The sequence below is a fragment of the Lynx rufus genome, unplaced genomic scaffold, assembly GCF_022079265.1.
Source record: "Lynx rufus isolate CCGP_SWC_20201006 ecotype Redwood Valley unplaced genomic scaffold, mLynRuf1.p SCAF_10, whole genome shotgun sequence".
NCBI lineage: Eukaryota > Metazoa > Chordata > Mammalia > Carnivora > Felidae > Lynx > Lynx rufus.
Window position 1 is genome coordinate 74440410 of NW_025814824.1, and position 14354 is coordinate 74454763.

General features: G+C 56.6%; 1 protein-coding gene across 5 annotated transcripts in view; it reads right to left on the minus strand.

Annotated features, from left to right (window-relative positions):
* Window positions 1-1365: 1365 nt before the first annotated feature.
* AKNA (AT-hook transcription factor) overlaps window positions 1366-14354 on the minus strand; it is a 55160-nt gene continuing 42171 nt past the window's right edge. For all 5 annotated transcript variants that reach the window (XM_047068380.1, XM_047068397.1, XM_047068366.1 and 2 more), the window contains 7 exons: window positions 11752-11928; window positions 11075-11190; window positions 10312-10458; window positions 8987-9082; window positions 7546-7662; window positions 7069-7267; window positions 1366-2553 (listed from right to left, as the gene is read on the minus strand). In XM_047068380.1, coding sequence (XP_046924336.1) covers window positions 2289-2553; window positions 7069-7267; window positions 7546-7662; window positions 8987-9082; window positions 10312-10458; window positions 11075-11190; window positions 11752-11928 — 1117 coding nt within the window. In that variant the 3' untranslated portion in view covers window positions 1366-2288. The remainder of the gene's footprint in view (window positions 2554-7068; window positions 7268-7545; window positions 7663-8986; window positions 9083-10311; window positions 10459-11074; window positions 11191-11751; window positions 11929-14354) is intronic.

The window sequence follows — 14354 nt, forward strand, 5'->3', positions numbered from 1 at the left end:
AGGGGGGAGGTTGGCCCCTGGAAAGCAGCCAACTTGCAAACGTTCGGAGCCCTCGAGATGGGGCCACGTCCGAGGCAGGCCCTCTCCATGGCACAGAAATACTGAGCACCTAAAGCCAGGAGTCCAGCAAGGAAGGCCAGCTCCTTCCAGACCTGATGGCTTGTGATTTATGGTCACGCGAGGGAAGCAGCACCACTTGGTGGCAGAAGACTTGGGGCCACATCGTTCAGGCAATTCCAGGAGCGAGCGGCCAAAGCCATCCAGAGCAACAGAGTCATAGCCCCGGCACCTGACGCCCGGCCCTGTGGCACCTGTGACACCACCCTCCCAAGAGCCACGCTGCACCCCGGGCACTGAGGCTGGGGACACCGCCCTGCGCCCCCACCTGCGCCCTTGGCTCCCCGTACCCGTCCTCGTATCCCGGAGCAGCCTCTTGGCATCCAGGACAGGGTAGGCTCAGAGGCTCAGAACCTACAGGAAATCTTCCCTTCTCGGCTAACTGCCATTTTCAAGTGTACTGAGAAGGGTCAGCTGAAAAATGAAGTAGAAACGGGGCCTGGTGGGCAGGGAGGAGCGTGTGGAAAGTGAGGGGGGCTGACGAGAAAGCCACAGGAAGACATAGCAGGCGTTGGGGAGAAAATCTCATGGAGGTTAGGAAGAAAAGAACATAAAGAAAACGGATTTTAGAGCCAGACATTGCGAGGCCGGGCAGATAGCCCGCCGGGACCTCAGTCTCTCATCAACGGAGGAGGCACATAGTGGGGGTGGTGTGCGAACCGTGCGTGCCCGTGCTGAATATTTAGCTCAAGCATCGGTATCTTGGGGCGCCTGGGCGGCTCAATCGGTCAAGCTTCTGGCTTCGGCTCAGGTCGTGATCTCATGGTTCGTGGGTTTAAGCCCCACGTCAGGCTCTGTGCTGACAGCTCAGAGCCTGGAGCCTGCTTCACATTCTGTGTCTTCCTTGCTCCCTGCCCCTCCCCCACTCGTACTCTGTCTCTCAAAAATAAATAAATGTTAAAAAAAAAAAAAAGAATCGGCATCTAGCGCGCGCTCAGTATATGGCGGCTGATGTTGCTGTTTGCTATTAAAAGGAGCACTGGAAGGAGAGTCTAGCCTTGTGCTTTTGGAACCAGCTGTGTGTCTCTGAAGCGGCTTGGCCAGACAGCCTCTCCAGTCAGAAGGGTGAGTCCAGAGACAGGCACAGGGAGAAGGTATGGAGAAACAGCAGCCACCAGAGGAAGGTGGGCAGAGTCTGGAAAACTGCACCCAACAAGCCCCCTGGGGAAGGGCTCCGCTTGTCATCAAATCCCCCACCCACAGAGTTGGGGTTAAGAAGCCACAAGTTGACGACACACACCACAGATGTGGGCAGCTTCGGGAATGTTTTTTTTTCTTTTTTTTTTTTTTTCAAAGATCAATATTCATCCTTCTTCATTTGCCCTCATAACGAAAATAGATTTTTAAATGCCTCAAATATACAAATATCACTGATGCATACACATTCCAGAAAAGCTGAGGTACGCACTTTGCTACAAGGTAGGGAGCCAGAGACGGGCTGGCCTCCCGGCCGCAGACCAGGGCCTGGCAGGCAGCTTGGCCACTAGCCCAGTTCCACAGGGATCCCAGGGACAGAGCTGGGGCTCAGGGGATGAGGTACAGAGAGGGACCAAGGTGGACAGCTTCTGGGCCCTCCCTGGGGGTGTCCCCTTCCCAGCAGGCCCACGGAAAAGCCCTCTCCGGAGAAGCTGGGCGCATGTTATCCTGGGGGCCTGCCGTCTTGACGTTTCGATGGTGTCAAAGTGCCCTACTGATCCCCAGTCACCAGGAGGAAAGTGCACAGCCGTGTCCTTCCCAGAAACGCCTACGCTGGAGGGGCTGGTCACCGGTGAGGAGACAGATTTGCACCAGAGACTCTGGCCCTATCCCTTCTCATCTGGCCTGGTAGGTTGGATCTAAGACCAGGAAAACACAGTAAAAAAAAAAAAAAAAATTGTCCATCTGTATATAAAGTACATATTATTAGCCAGAGGCGGGCAGTGCAGGACCAGGAGACTCCCCGAGGCTGCCCCTGGGCAGAAGGTGGCCTCGGTCTCAGCACTTCCTTCAGGGGCCGGTCCCCCCGGAGTGCCTTCTCTTCATGCCCAGGCCAACACCCCAGGGCCAGGCGGCCTCTGGGGAGGGGTCGCCGGGGCCCGCGGGAGTGGCTCCAGCCGACTCCCGCCCTGGGGGACAGCAGCAGGCCGCCGGCCCACCTGCCCCCCATCTGTGTCTGAGTCTCCAGGGTGAAGTCAGAAGAGGCAGGAGCCCCTGAGGCTGCGGGCCTGGCGCAGGTCGGCTGACAGGGAGCGGCTCATGTGCTTGGTGGTGCAGCGGATGCTCTCAGCAGCCTGGACGGCTCGATTCAGGGCCTTGTTGAGCTCCTCCAGGTCCTCCAGGTCCAGCTGGATGGAGTGCCGGTGCCCCCGCGCCGGCCGGGAGGAGGCAGAGGGGGGCCACTCGGCGGCGGCTGGCTGGGGCGAGGAAGCTGAGGTAGGTCCCGGAGGCGCGTAGTACCTGAGGAGAGAGGGCCCGGCGTTCGTTAACCACGGACAGGGCCGGGCAGAGCACCGGGTTCGGAGTCAACCCCGTGCCAGGCCCTCCAGCTGAGCCCACGGCCCCTGCTCTCTGGGTCTCAGTCTTCACCTCTCAAATGGGAATAATAAACACCTACTTTGAGGGATGAAGGATGATAAACGGGAGTGCCCGACCTGGAACAGCGTCTCGAAAATGGTTGGTTCAGGGGGCGCCCGGGTGGCTCAGCCGGTTAAGCGTCCCGACTTCGGCTCAAGTCATGACCTCACGGTTTGTGAGTTCGAGCCACGCGTCGGGCTCACTGCTGTCAGCACAGAGCTCGCTTCGGATCCTGTCTCCCTCTCTCTCTGTCCCTCCCCCACTCAATCTCTCTCTCTCTCTCTCAGAAAGAAATGAATACTTAAAAAAAAATGGTGCAGGGGTGCCTGGGCGGCTCAGTCAGTTAAGCAACCAACCGACTCTCGATCTCAGCTCAGGTCTCGATCTCCCGGTCGTGGGATGGAGCCCGACGTGGGGCTCTGTGCTGACAGCGTGGAGCCTGCTTGGGATTCTCTCTCCCTCTCTCTCTACCCCTCCCCCACTCACACTCGCTCTTTCTCTCTCTTGCTCTCTCTCAAAATAAACTTAAAAAAAAATGGTTAGTTCGATCTACCTATTCACTTCGTATTTATTGATCTTACAGTATGTGCCAGCCCTGGGGTTACACTGGTGAATGAGTAACATGGACCCCACTGCCTTCTTGGGGCTTCTCATCTCAGAGCCAGATCCCAGGGAGACTAGGATCACCCCCAGGCTCTGTAGCAAACCCCCTTCATCAGAGAGGTAACGTGTGGTCCCATTTGCCAAGCGTGGAGCAGCAGAGACACGTGATAATAATTAGGGTTCTGTAGGAGGCGGAGGGTCTTGTTCCACTCATCCAGGGAGCAGGTGGAAACGTGTCCTTCCCAGCCTGGCCCTGCAGGAACGTGGGGCTTCGTGTAAAGTGCTGGGAGCCATGTGACGGAGCACGGATTTCTCCAGGTAGTGAGCGCAGCACGCAGCCAGGCTCCCCAGTTGGGCGACGGGCGGGAAGAGGGGGTGGCCCCTGTGTTGTGGAATCAAGCGTGTGGAGGAGACAGGGAGACAGAGAAAGGTTTTGCCCAAATGCAGCAGGGACAAGTAGAGGAGGAGTTGGCCAGAGTCTGTCACTGGCGTCTTGCTTGACACACTGTAAACTCTGGCCTCCTTCCTGACCTTCCACTTCTTCGGACCCACGTTATTGTACAGCGTGCAGGAGAAAAGGGCTCTGCTAGGCCCAGAACACATATCTCTCCGAAGAAGACACACAGACGCACAATAAGCACACGAAAAGATGCTCAGCGTCATTAGCCACCAGGGAAACGCAAATAAAAACCATGTGAGATGCCACGTCAGGCGCTTGGCCACCGCCGGATGACTCAAGTCAAAAGGACAGATGCTGGCCAGAAGGCGGAGAAATCAGAAGCCTCATAAGCTGCTGGTGGGGACGTAAAATGGCACCACCACTTTGGAAAACCGTCTGGTGGCACCTAGCCCCGAGCTGGCATTGCATGCTGGGTACCGTGTGCCGGGCTCGGAGATACACGTTTTCTTGACCAGCACGTATCTTACTTGTTCGGTGGGTACCGCTATGCTTATGTTACGGACGAGCAAAGAGAAGTTCAGAGAAGCTAGGTGAGGCAGGAAGCCTGCCCCCCAAATCCCAGCCATTCCGTGCGGATTCCCCTTTCAGGGGCTCTGTTCCCCCACCTAAAAGAGCCACCTTTAGCTACCTCCCGGGAGAGATCTGATAGGAAAATTCTGGTCGAAAGCTCTGGACACTGCCTGGCCACTCTAAGTGCTTGTGTACCTGTCAGCTCAGAGTCAGAGCGCTGGAAGGGGCGGTGCTGGACTCACACCCGGAGCTAATTAGCACCCAGTAGATGCCAGTACATATCATCTGAACCGAACCAATAGGCTTCTTGAATCCAATTCCTTCCCCCGGGGACTATCAGGTGTAATTACTGGGTTTACACACACCCCTACCGCTTAATAACTTGATGACCAGCTAGCCTGGCCCAAAAGTCACATCCCAAACACCCTCTAAGGCAGAAGCTGCAACTGTCCCCCACCTTTGTTTTGGCCCAAAACAAAACCAAAAAACCTTCCTGGCTAGAAAGACTTTGGCACAGGGCTATAAGGCACTCGGCCAGCAGGTGGCAGCACAGCCCCATAAACTTTCTAAAGGGCACCCTGTCATTGAGCATGCTCAGCCCTGCTGATGGCAGATGGAGAAACTTGAGGGCATCATCAGCCCAAACTCTAGCAGCATTTGAAATGCTATGCTTCCTGGCCAACTTCTATGTATTGTGGGCTTTCCGTGTATTCGTTCATGTAATCCTTACCACAACCCATTTCACAGAGGAAAGAACTGAGGCACAGAGGAGCAAAGTGACCCAGCTAAGGTTGTAGGCTACCGCCGGCCAGGTCTGTCGGGCACTACAGCTCAGGGCTCTTCTCCTTCCCTATGACCTGTCCAGGCCTGGACGCAGCCACCTGGTTAGGTCTGCCCACAGGTCTGAGTCTGGAAGGATATGGGACAGCCTCCGAAGCGGAGAGGCACCCAGAGTTTCATCCTGGGCCAGCCGATTCCAGGCGAGACCTCTCCTGCCCAGGGAGTCGGGGCATAGGCAGGCATCTCCTGCCGCAGGCCTGAGCATGCAGCACGGCCTCGCATAGCCGACGGAGAAGAATACTCCTGGAGTCGGCTGAGGGCGGCAAGAAAGCATCGCGTAGGCCAGAGTCCTTATGGGGACGGGGGCTGGGCGGCACCCTACACCTCTGCTCCCGCCGAGCGCCAGCCCCCACAGCGACCCTGGCCTCTTGCTGCGCACGACACAGGATGCTGATGGCGTGCCACTGAAGGAGGCTCCCGCCCGACTCGTTTTATACGGAGGGACACTGAGGCACGGAACTAGCCAGTGACAGTCAGGACAAGAAGACAAGTCTCCTAATTTCAGCGTCCAGGGTTTTTCTCCCCCTGCACAATCCTGTCCTGTGGCAGCCACCTTTATGCATCTTTCTTCTTTGCCAACGACCGTGCCGCGCAGTGGCACTCCCCACGGTGACAACGCTGCCCCCCACGACAAATTCCACAAACGTCTCACGTGCGTCTGGCCACGTGCCTCACTTCACCCTCACACAACCAACTGTACGTGGTCGAGACTACTACCCCATTTAACAGATGGGAAAATGGAGGCTCAGAGAGGAAGTAGCTTTACCAAGGCCACGGCGCCAGTAGGTGGCTGACGGAGATCTAGCAGAGCTTGGACTCTAAACGCAGAACCACTTCTGCCTCAACTGTCGTGTATTTTCTCTCTTGGCAGAGGCCATATCCAAATAGAAACAAGGCAAGTCTGAGAAACGAGCACAGCCAAGAGCCAAGAGGGGCCTAAGGACACATGACGACTGAGTGTATGTGGCATTCTGGATGGGATCCCAGACCAGAAAAAGACCTTCAGGTAAACACTGAAGAAACCCATGGGGCACTTGGGTGGCTCAGTCAACTGAGTGACTGACTTTGGCCCAGGTCATGGTCTCATGGTTCATGAGTTTGAGCCTCACATCGGGCTTGTTGCTGTCAGCATGGAACCCGCTTTAGATCCTCTGTCCCCCTCTGCCCCTTCCCTGCCTGCACTCCCTCTGCGCTTCCCTATAAAAAAACTGAAGACACCCAAATAATCTAGGGCTTCAGTTAATAATAATGTATTAATATTGGTTCACTAACTGTGCAAAAGTATCACGTTCAAGTAAGATGTTAGTGACGGGGGAAACTGTGTGTGTGTGTGTGTGTGTGTGTGTGCGCGCGTGAGCATGTGTGGGCGGGGTTATATGAGAACTCTCTTTACTGTCTGCTCCATTTCTCTCTGCATCTAAAACTGTTCTGAAAAGTAAAGCATGGGGCACCTGGGTGGCTCAGGCGGTTGAACATCCAACTCCGAATTTTGGCTCGGGTCCTGATCTCCCAATTTGCGAGCTTGAGCCCCGCAATTCTCTCTCTCTCCTTCTCTCTCTGCTCCTCCCTGAAGCCCCCTCAAAATGAGTAAATAAACCTAAAAAAAAATAAAGGCTATTGACAAGCAGTGGGTGTGCATTACTTACTTGCTGGAAAGACCCACAGGAAATGGGGAAGGGTTAGGGTTCTAGAGCTAGACTCCCATGAGCTTTCCCTGTGAGCTCCTAGGGGGCAGGGCCCTCTGTCAGGCTCCACTGCGGGGCACCCCGTCCCCGCCCAGGGCAAGCACTCTCCCTGGTGTGCAGGGAGCATTCAGGGTTTGTTGAGTGACTGCACGAGTGTTCTGCTTGTTCTGCACGTTATACACTGGGGCGAAACACAGGAGTGAGCGACGCCCGGGTTCTCAGCAGCCGGAGACAGATGTGAACGCAAATTGGGAAGCGAGTCAAACAGAGGCTGGGAAGGTGGGAAAGGGAGGTTCTTACACAGCGGCCGACGGGTAAGGCACGATGGGCACCGAGGAGACGTAGGCAAAGGCGGGAGGGGCCGGTGCTGGGGGCACGGCAGGCAGATACCACAGTCCGGGGGGCGGCCGGGCCGGCGACCCTGCCTGCTTGCTCCGTCGTGGGGGGCTGGAGGCTGAGCGTGAGTGTGCATTCCTCCTTGGGGCGGCACTTTCTGTCCCTGCAAGCGGGGGGGGCACCAGAGAGGTCAGTCTGATTGCCTGGGAAGCTCTAGAACAGGCAGAACAGGGGGCCACCCACCTCTGCCCTGTTAGAGCTGGACACTGGGCTGGCCATGCTGACAGTGCCTCGCTTCGGGAAACAAATCCTCTGCCTGGTTTGCTCTGCCCCAGACTGGGAGAGCAGCCGCCCGAGCTAAACACCCCCTGGGGCCCCCGAACTCCCAAAAAGGAGAGCTGGGTGTCTGGCTGGGAGAAGAGAGTGAGCGTCTGTCCCTACCAGAGGTGGCTGAGTCTGGGCCATCCGTCTTTGGGGGGGTCCCGACTTGACCACACAGGGGACATCGCAGGGTATCAGTGAGAACCGGTCCCAGTGGGTCCCTGGTGACAGTACCACCTACAAGAGGAGGAAGAGGGGTCAGGAGAGGATTACGTCTGGATCAACGGGCCTGGAGCCCCCAAGCAGACTTCCGCCAACAAGCCATCACTCCCCCATTTTACAGACTGGAAAACTGAGGCTCCAAAAGGTTGAATGATATGCCAAAGTGTCAGAGTAGGAAATCGGCGGTGCTCTGTCTGAGCCCAAGCCCGGGCTCTCCCGAATGCAGCCCCTGAGCCTATAGTCATTCCTCCACACTGAGGCCCATTCTCCATGTGGGAGTGGCCCACGATGGCCCCTCAGACACCAGGGGGTCAGTAGAAGCCTAAGGGAGCAGGAGAGGAGTGGACAACCTGGTCCTCTTCCCACACACATCCTTAACACCTCCCCTGGAAGTCCTCTCACCCCCCTGGCTGAGTTATAGGCTCCCCAGCCCCACCCTGTGCTCAGATCACTGTTTCGTCATTGCTTAGCTGTGAGCTCCTTGGGGACAGGGCCCAGGGCCCAGTACGGGCAGGTGCTGAATGAATGAATGAATGAACAAATAGAGATGGCTGTTGAGACTTGAGCAAAGGCAAAGAAACATAATGGTGAAGAGCCAGGGTTCTGGAGCCACAAAGTCCTGGGTTCAAATCCTGGCTCTACCACTAGTGAGCTGTGTGCTCTTGAGCAAGTTATTTAACCTCTATGAGCCTCAGTTTCCTCACCTGTAAAATAGGCGTAATAATAAAATGGGCAAAACCCATTTCATAGGGTTGTGAAGATTCATGTTTGTAAAACCCTTAGCATGATGTGCTGTTTATAGTGGGGGCTTAATCAATGACAGCTCCATTGTTATCATCATCATTGCTTGAAAGGGCTTTAGGGACCATCTCCAATCCTTTCATTACAGTTGTGAAGTCTGAGGCTCAGAGAAGTTAAGGAACTTGCCTAAGATCACACAGCAAGTCAGTAGCAAAACTGGGACTAGAACCCAGTATCCATATTCTCTGGCCACTGCTGTCCCCACGACTCTTCCCTGTTGGGTGTGGTGGAAGGAGGCAGAGGGGAAGGCAGATGGAGGGGAGATGGGACATAATCATCACCACCTGGCCCCACCCCTCTTATCAGGAACTTAAGCCATGCCCAATGTTAACCCATGTCATAGTCAAGGATGGCTTCAGGCAGCAGTACCTGGCGCAACAGGTGTGAAAGCAGGACCCCCTGGGAGGGCTGAGAAGTCCTCCCTTGTCGTACCTTGACCCGCCACCAAGCTCGGGCAGGCCCACGTCCTGCACCCTCTCCTACAGGGACAAGCCACAGCCTCTGTGCACTGACCACCTCTCCAGGTACCACCCCTCACCTGAGTCCTGGGTCCTAGCAGGTCGGCAGTGGGGACAGGAGATTGTGCCACCGCCTCTTGGGACAGTCTTGGGGGTGGGAACGTGGTACTCCTGGCCTGGGGAAGAAACCAGACAGTCAGCTCTTCGCATGTTTGGAGAACTGGGGGGGATTGGGGACTACCTGTCTCCTCTTGCTGACATCCAGAAGCAATCAACAAACCCAAGCTCATTTAGACAGGCAGGCAGGCCGCCAGGAAGCGTGATGAGCAGTGACAAAGACACTACTCCCCCAGATCCCCGCTTGCTGGGTGGGACTGGAATGGCCTGGGCATAGGGTCGGCTGTGTTCTCCCCGTGCTCCGAGAGGCTGTGAGATGGGGACAGTCACACACGGACTTCATAGGCTTATTGGAAGGACTGAGTGGGGCCGTGTCCATGAGGTGCCCTGCCGGCACCTGGCAGGTGTAACGTGTTCAAGGTTATCAGAAAGGTGGACAGATGCTCGGGTCTTCACCTAGACCTGTCCTCTCCCGCTTTGTCCTTCCCGGAGTCTCAAATGGGATGTTCAGAATGTTGCCTGACTGCTTATCTTTTTTCTCCCCTGTGCCACGCAGGGGTTCCACTTCCTATTCTGTGTGTGTTGCCTTGGGCCGCGCCCCCACCCCTCCACGGACCGGCGGCCGCTCCCACGTCTAACTGCTCGGCTCTGTCTGCTCCATCGGGGTAGACACGCATCTCTCATCTCCCGCCTTGTCTCCTGCACTCAGCCATACGGATCCGAGGTTAACTGCCCTCCCTCCCAGGGTGGTAGGGATGAGAGCCACGTGTATAATTTACTTAGTATAATTTACACGCTTACTATAACTGCTTGTTACTGTCTGCTAAGCGGTCGGATTCATGAAAGCTGGAGCCATATCCGCATCTGTTTTAATGCAAAGCACCCTGAAATCCTACTATGTGTCATCTGAAGGCCTACTGTGTGCTGGGCGCCTCGTTCATGGGACCCTGCGGCACCCTGGAGGATCAGAGCTGAGCGTAGGCCAAGGGTAACGGATTTGGCACCCACTCTGCAAACAGCGGGTGTTTCATAAACCTCTTTATGACTGACCGGCTAACGGGCCTTCCCCAGAACCAAGCGTGGGCTCTCACACAGGGGAGGCATCAGAAACTGCTGGATGAACGAACGAACGAACGAACGAACACGCCAAGGTTCAGAGAAGCGGTATGCCCTGGTGCCTCCCGTATCACGGAATTCGCCGAAAATGATGTCAACAGCCCATGGTGAAATGGGGAAGGCATCATGACAGAGCAGTCCTCCCTGGGGGCTGGGCCACCCCCCGGCCCACCTGTGTACTGGCCCCGGAAGGTGACCCTGTCTGGCCTCTTGGTGCCGCCCGCTCTTTTCATTCCATCCCGAGCTGCCTGCGCACTGTCCTCAGAGGTCCGGCTCTTCTCAGAGAACAGCTGGGGGGAGGTGGGCTCGGATCCGGAACCTGAGGTGGAAAAAGAGGAGCGTCAAAGGGGGTGGGGGGCCCACACGGCTCAGGGAGTGGGCGGATGAGAAGTTCAGGCTCTGGGGCAGAGCGTGGGTTTTAATCCTTGGTAGTATCAGCCGACACATGTGGAAACCTGACCTCGTGCTAAGCGCTGGTCTAGACCGGCCGCGTCGGCGGTACGCGCACCCTCGCGGCCATCCCAGGAGGCCGGTCCTATTATTGCTGCACAATTAGCTGTCCCTCTAACCACACAGAGCAGGTAAACAACCTGGCCAAGGTCACCTGGCTGGGAAGGGGTGAGGTGGGCAATTCTCCTGCACTTTCGGGCTTTGGTGTCTACACCTGCAGAGTGTGGGTAAATGTGACCCACCTTGCGGTGAAGACTGACGTCAGATACACACGACGCCCTGACAGAAACCCTGGCACGTCGTAGGTGCGTGACATACAGTGGCCGACACTGGAAACGGTCTTCAGGGCCCTGCCGCGCCAAAACGGACGCACAAAACCTCCTCCAAGTTTCTTCCCAGGCCGTGGCGCTGGTCCCTGGCCACTGAGCTAACCCGCCCAGAAATCTGTAGGCTCCAGCAGTCAGGGCGGGCAGGTGGTCACTTACTCAGGGACAGCTGGGGCACCTCCCGAGGCACCGAGGAAGACCTGGCTCGCCGCCTTCCTGCGGGGTCAGCTTGCTGTGCACCTGCAGGCTCACCAGACAGTCTCTCTGTGGATTTGCTAGCAAAGAGGAGACACAGATGATGTTGCTGGAGGAGGTTTGATGCGGCCCTTAAAGATGGTCAGCAAGAAAGCCAACCCAGGGAAAGGCTTATAGCAGAGGAGGAAAGCAGGAAAGTCAAAACCAAAGACTCTGGGAGTCAGACCCCCAGAAAGCGGCTCTGAGCCTCTCTGACCCTCAGTTTCCCCATCTGTCAAGTGGGGATAATGACAGCAATTACCTCAGAGGGTTATGGGAAGGATTAGTGAGACGATGTCCGTAAAAACCTGAACCTCGGTGCCCTCCCATAGAAACACTTGGAAACACCCAGCTGATTTTAGAAGTCATCCTCAGTGAATTGCTAAGGGGTGAGCGGGCGGACATCCTGGAAATATTTAGCTCTTCACTTGGGTGATGAGTTCAGGTTATGCAGTAGATATTATTTTATGCATCAAATGTTACACAGGAAAAAGGTGTAAGAGTCGGAGAGGGGTGTGAGTTCACATGTCTGGAGAGACCCAGGGGCAGCCAAGTCTGCCACGCCACTGGGACACAAGGGCAGGCGTTTTGGGGTCACCCACCTGCCATAGTGGGAGCCCCAGGCGGCTGAGGAATCCGTTGGCCGGGCCCGGGCCCGGGCGGGGCGGTTGAAGGTGGAGGCCGGGCACACCAGGCTGCCCTGGGGTGGCTGATGCAGGCTGTCCTCCAGCCTCAGGCGGAGCAGAGACACCTCCTCTTGTAGCTCTCGGATGGCCTGGCTGGGGTGGGGGGAGGGGACAGAAACAAAGAGCGGATGTGCAAGGTGCGGAGCCCCAGCCACCCGCACGCACAGCGCCGCCTGGATGCCCAGGTCTCGTCCCTTTGCGCCAGGCACGGGCCCAACTCTGCTGCCCGTGGATTCTGGAACTTCCTTGTGTGTCCACTTTTCTTGCTGCCCATCTCGACGCCTCTGAGCTCGTGCCCCTGCACGTTGGGTGCGCAAAGCACAACTTCGAGGGTTATCTCGCCTAACAGGCAGGGTCTCTGAGTAGCTGTTCTGAACACCGGGGACTCACTGTCAAGGTGGAGTGGAAGACGCAGAATAAAAAGGGCACGAGCTGAAGGTCCACTTTAGAATCGGAATTCTGACCCCCTTGGGCTGCCCCCCACCCCTTCTTCTACCTCTGTCTCTAGTAATGGTAAACTGACAGTCCAGGTCTGGTTTCTTCCCCTCCCTTATTATTCAGCCCATCCTTCCTGGCTCCCCCTAAACATCTTCTACGTGGTCCAAGCCCTGTCTGTCTGCAGTAGCAGAAGATGCTTGTCTGTCTGTCTCCCCAACCAGACAGTGGGCAGGCCTCCCCCCCTCACAATCCCTGAGAACCTCACACCTCATAGATGCTCACGGAATATTCCTGAACTGGACTCAAGGCCCCAAGAGGGGGCAGAGTGAAGGTGTGTGCGAGCAGAGAGGACAAGGGGACATCACGGTGCTTCCTATCACCGCCTATGAGCAGGCTCCAAGGGCAGGGCCCTATCTGCAAGGCTGCTTGTCATCCCTGGGGAGCCCCCAAATACAGCCCAGCCTCTTACAGGCGAGGTATCTCAACGAGCCCCCAGCTTCTATGGAGTAAGTCCTGTCTGCGTTGCTCTCCAACCAGCCCCTGAATGTCCAGAGTCTCATTCTGAAGCATCACGGCATCGTGTCGCTGGCATTACAGCAACGATCCTCCCCCACAACCCTGACAACCCCATACACGAACCCCCTACACACGGGGCGTCAGAGTCTGGGCTCGGCATGGCCCAGGCTGGGGCAGGCTCTTCATCTACTCCTGGGCGGGGCTTCTCGCTTGGTGGCCCGGACTTGTGGGTGAGTGTCTCCAGATGCCACATCCAGCTCTCAGAGTATGCCAGAGGGAGCGGAGACCTCTCTGGTTACGCCCCGGCACCGTGTGCGTCCAGGGCAGCCGGGTCTCCTGGCAACCCCCCGGGAGACGTTTGTTAGGGTCTCCAAGGCAAAGCGTGAGCATGCTGTTGGCAGGACGGCGGGAGCTCGCGTCACCAGTTAACCCCCGCGTGCACAACTGGGAGGCAACGCCGCCTCCGTGTCCCAGGCCGAAGGCGGCCGAGTGAGGGCCTGAGACTTGGAAAACCCACTTGGATGTCTCTTGTCCTCTCTGCTTCCATCAGGATCTCAGTCTTCCTGACTTAAGTTTTTAGTGGCTGAGGGCCAGCTGGCACTCAAAAAGCCCATCTTTTCCCGCAAACGTTTCCCCTCCCGAGTTCCCCATCTCTGTATCAGCGTCCAACGGGCTGGCCGGCCAGAAGTCTGAGTCATTCGAGACCCTTCTCCCTCCCTGAACACCCCCCAAAAGTTAACCAGCTCCCGGGTCCTGTGGGCCCAATGCCCAGACCCAGGTCCTGTGAGTCTCTTCTCCAATGTACCCCCCTTCCCTCCGACTGGCCCCATCCTGTCTGTCCTGGGTGAGGCAGCCCTCCTGGCAATCTTCCCGCCTCGCCTTGTTCTCACCCTGCTAGTGGCCAGAGAGCTCTTTCTAAAATGTGAACCCGACCTCAGCACTCCCGTTTAAACTCCCCTTCATCCGCCCTCAGCTGTGTCTGTATGCATTCGCGAATCTTCAGTGAATCATTTCTCTGAGCAGAGCCAGCATCCAGATGTCTAACTATGGTGTTCGAGGCCCTCCAAGACCTCGAACCCTGTGTCTCCTGGTCTACCTCTCCACTGCTCAACCCCCACCGCCACATTCACACCTCGGGATCCAGCTGAAACGAACCTTTGGCCCTGCAAAGGTGACGGGAGCTCTCTCACCTCCAGGCCTTTGCACCTGCTGTTTCCCCTGCTGGGAACACTGTTCCGTCTCTCTTCCTTCAGGTCTCAGCTGAGATACCACTTCCTCCCAGAAGCCCTCCCTGAAGCTTCTCACTGGGCCAGATGTCCCTTCTCTGTGTTCCCACAGTCCTTGGAGCCTCTGCCACCACTGTACTCCTACTGGGGAGTGTGACCATCGGCTTCTTCATTCATCCTATAAGACGGTGAGCCTTACCAGGCCAAGGACAGTCTTGTCCTTGTGTGTTGCCTTGTGTGTCCTTGCTATTGTGTTACCAGGACCTCGCATATCATTGACAAGTAAGCCTGGAATTCCTATGCTGGTGTCACCGGAGACAGCAGGAGTACACACACTAA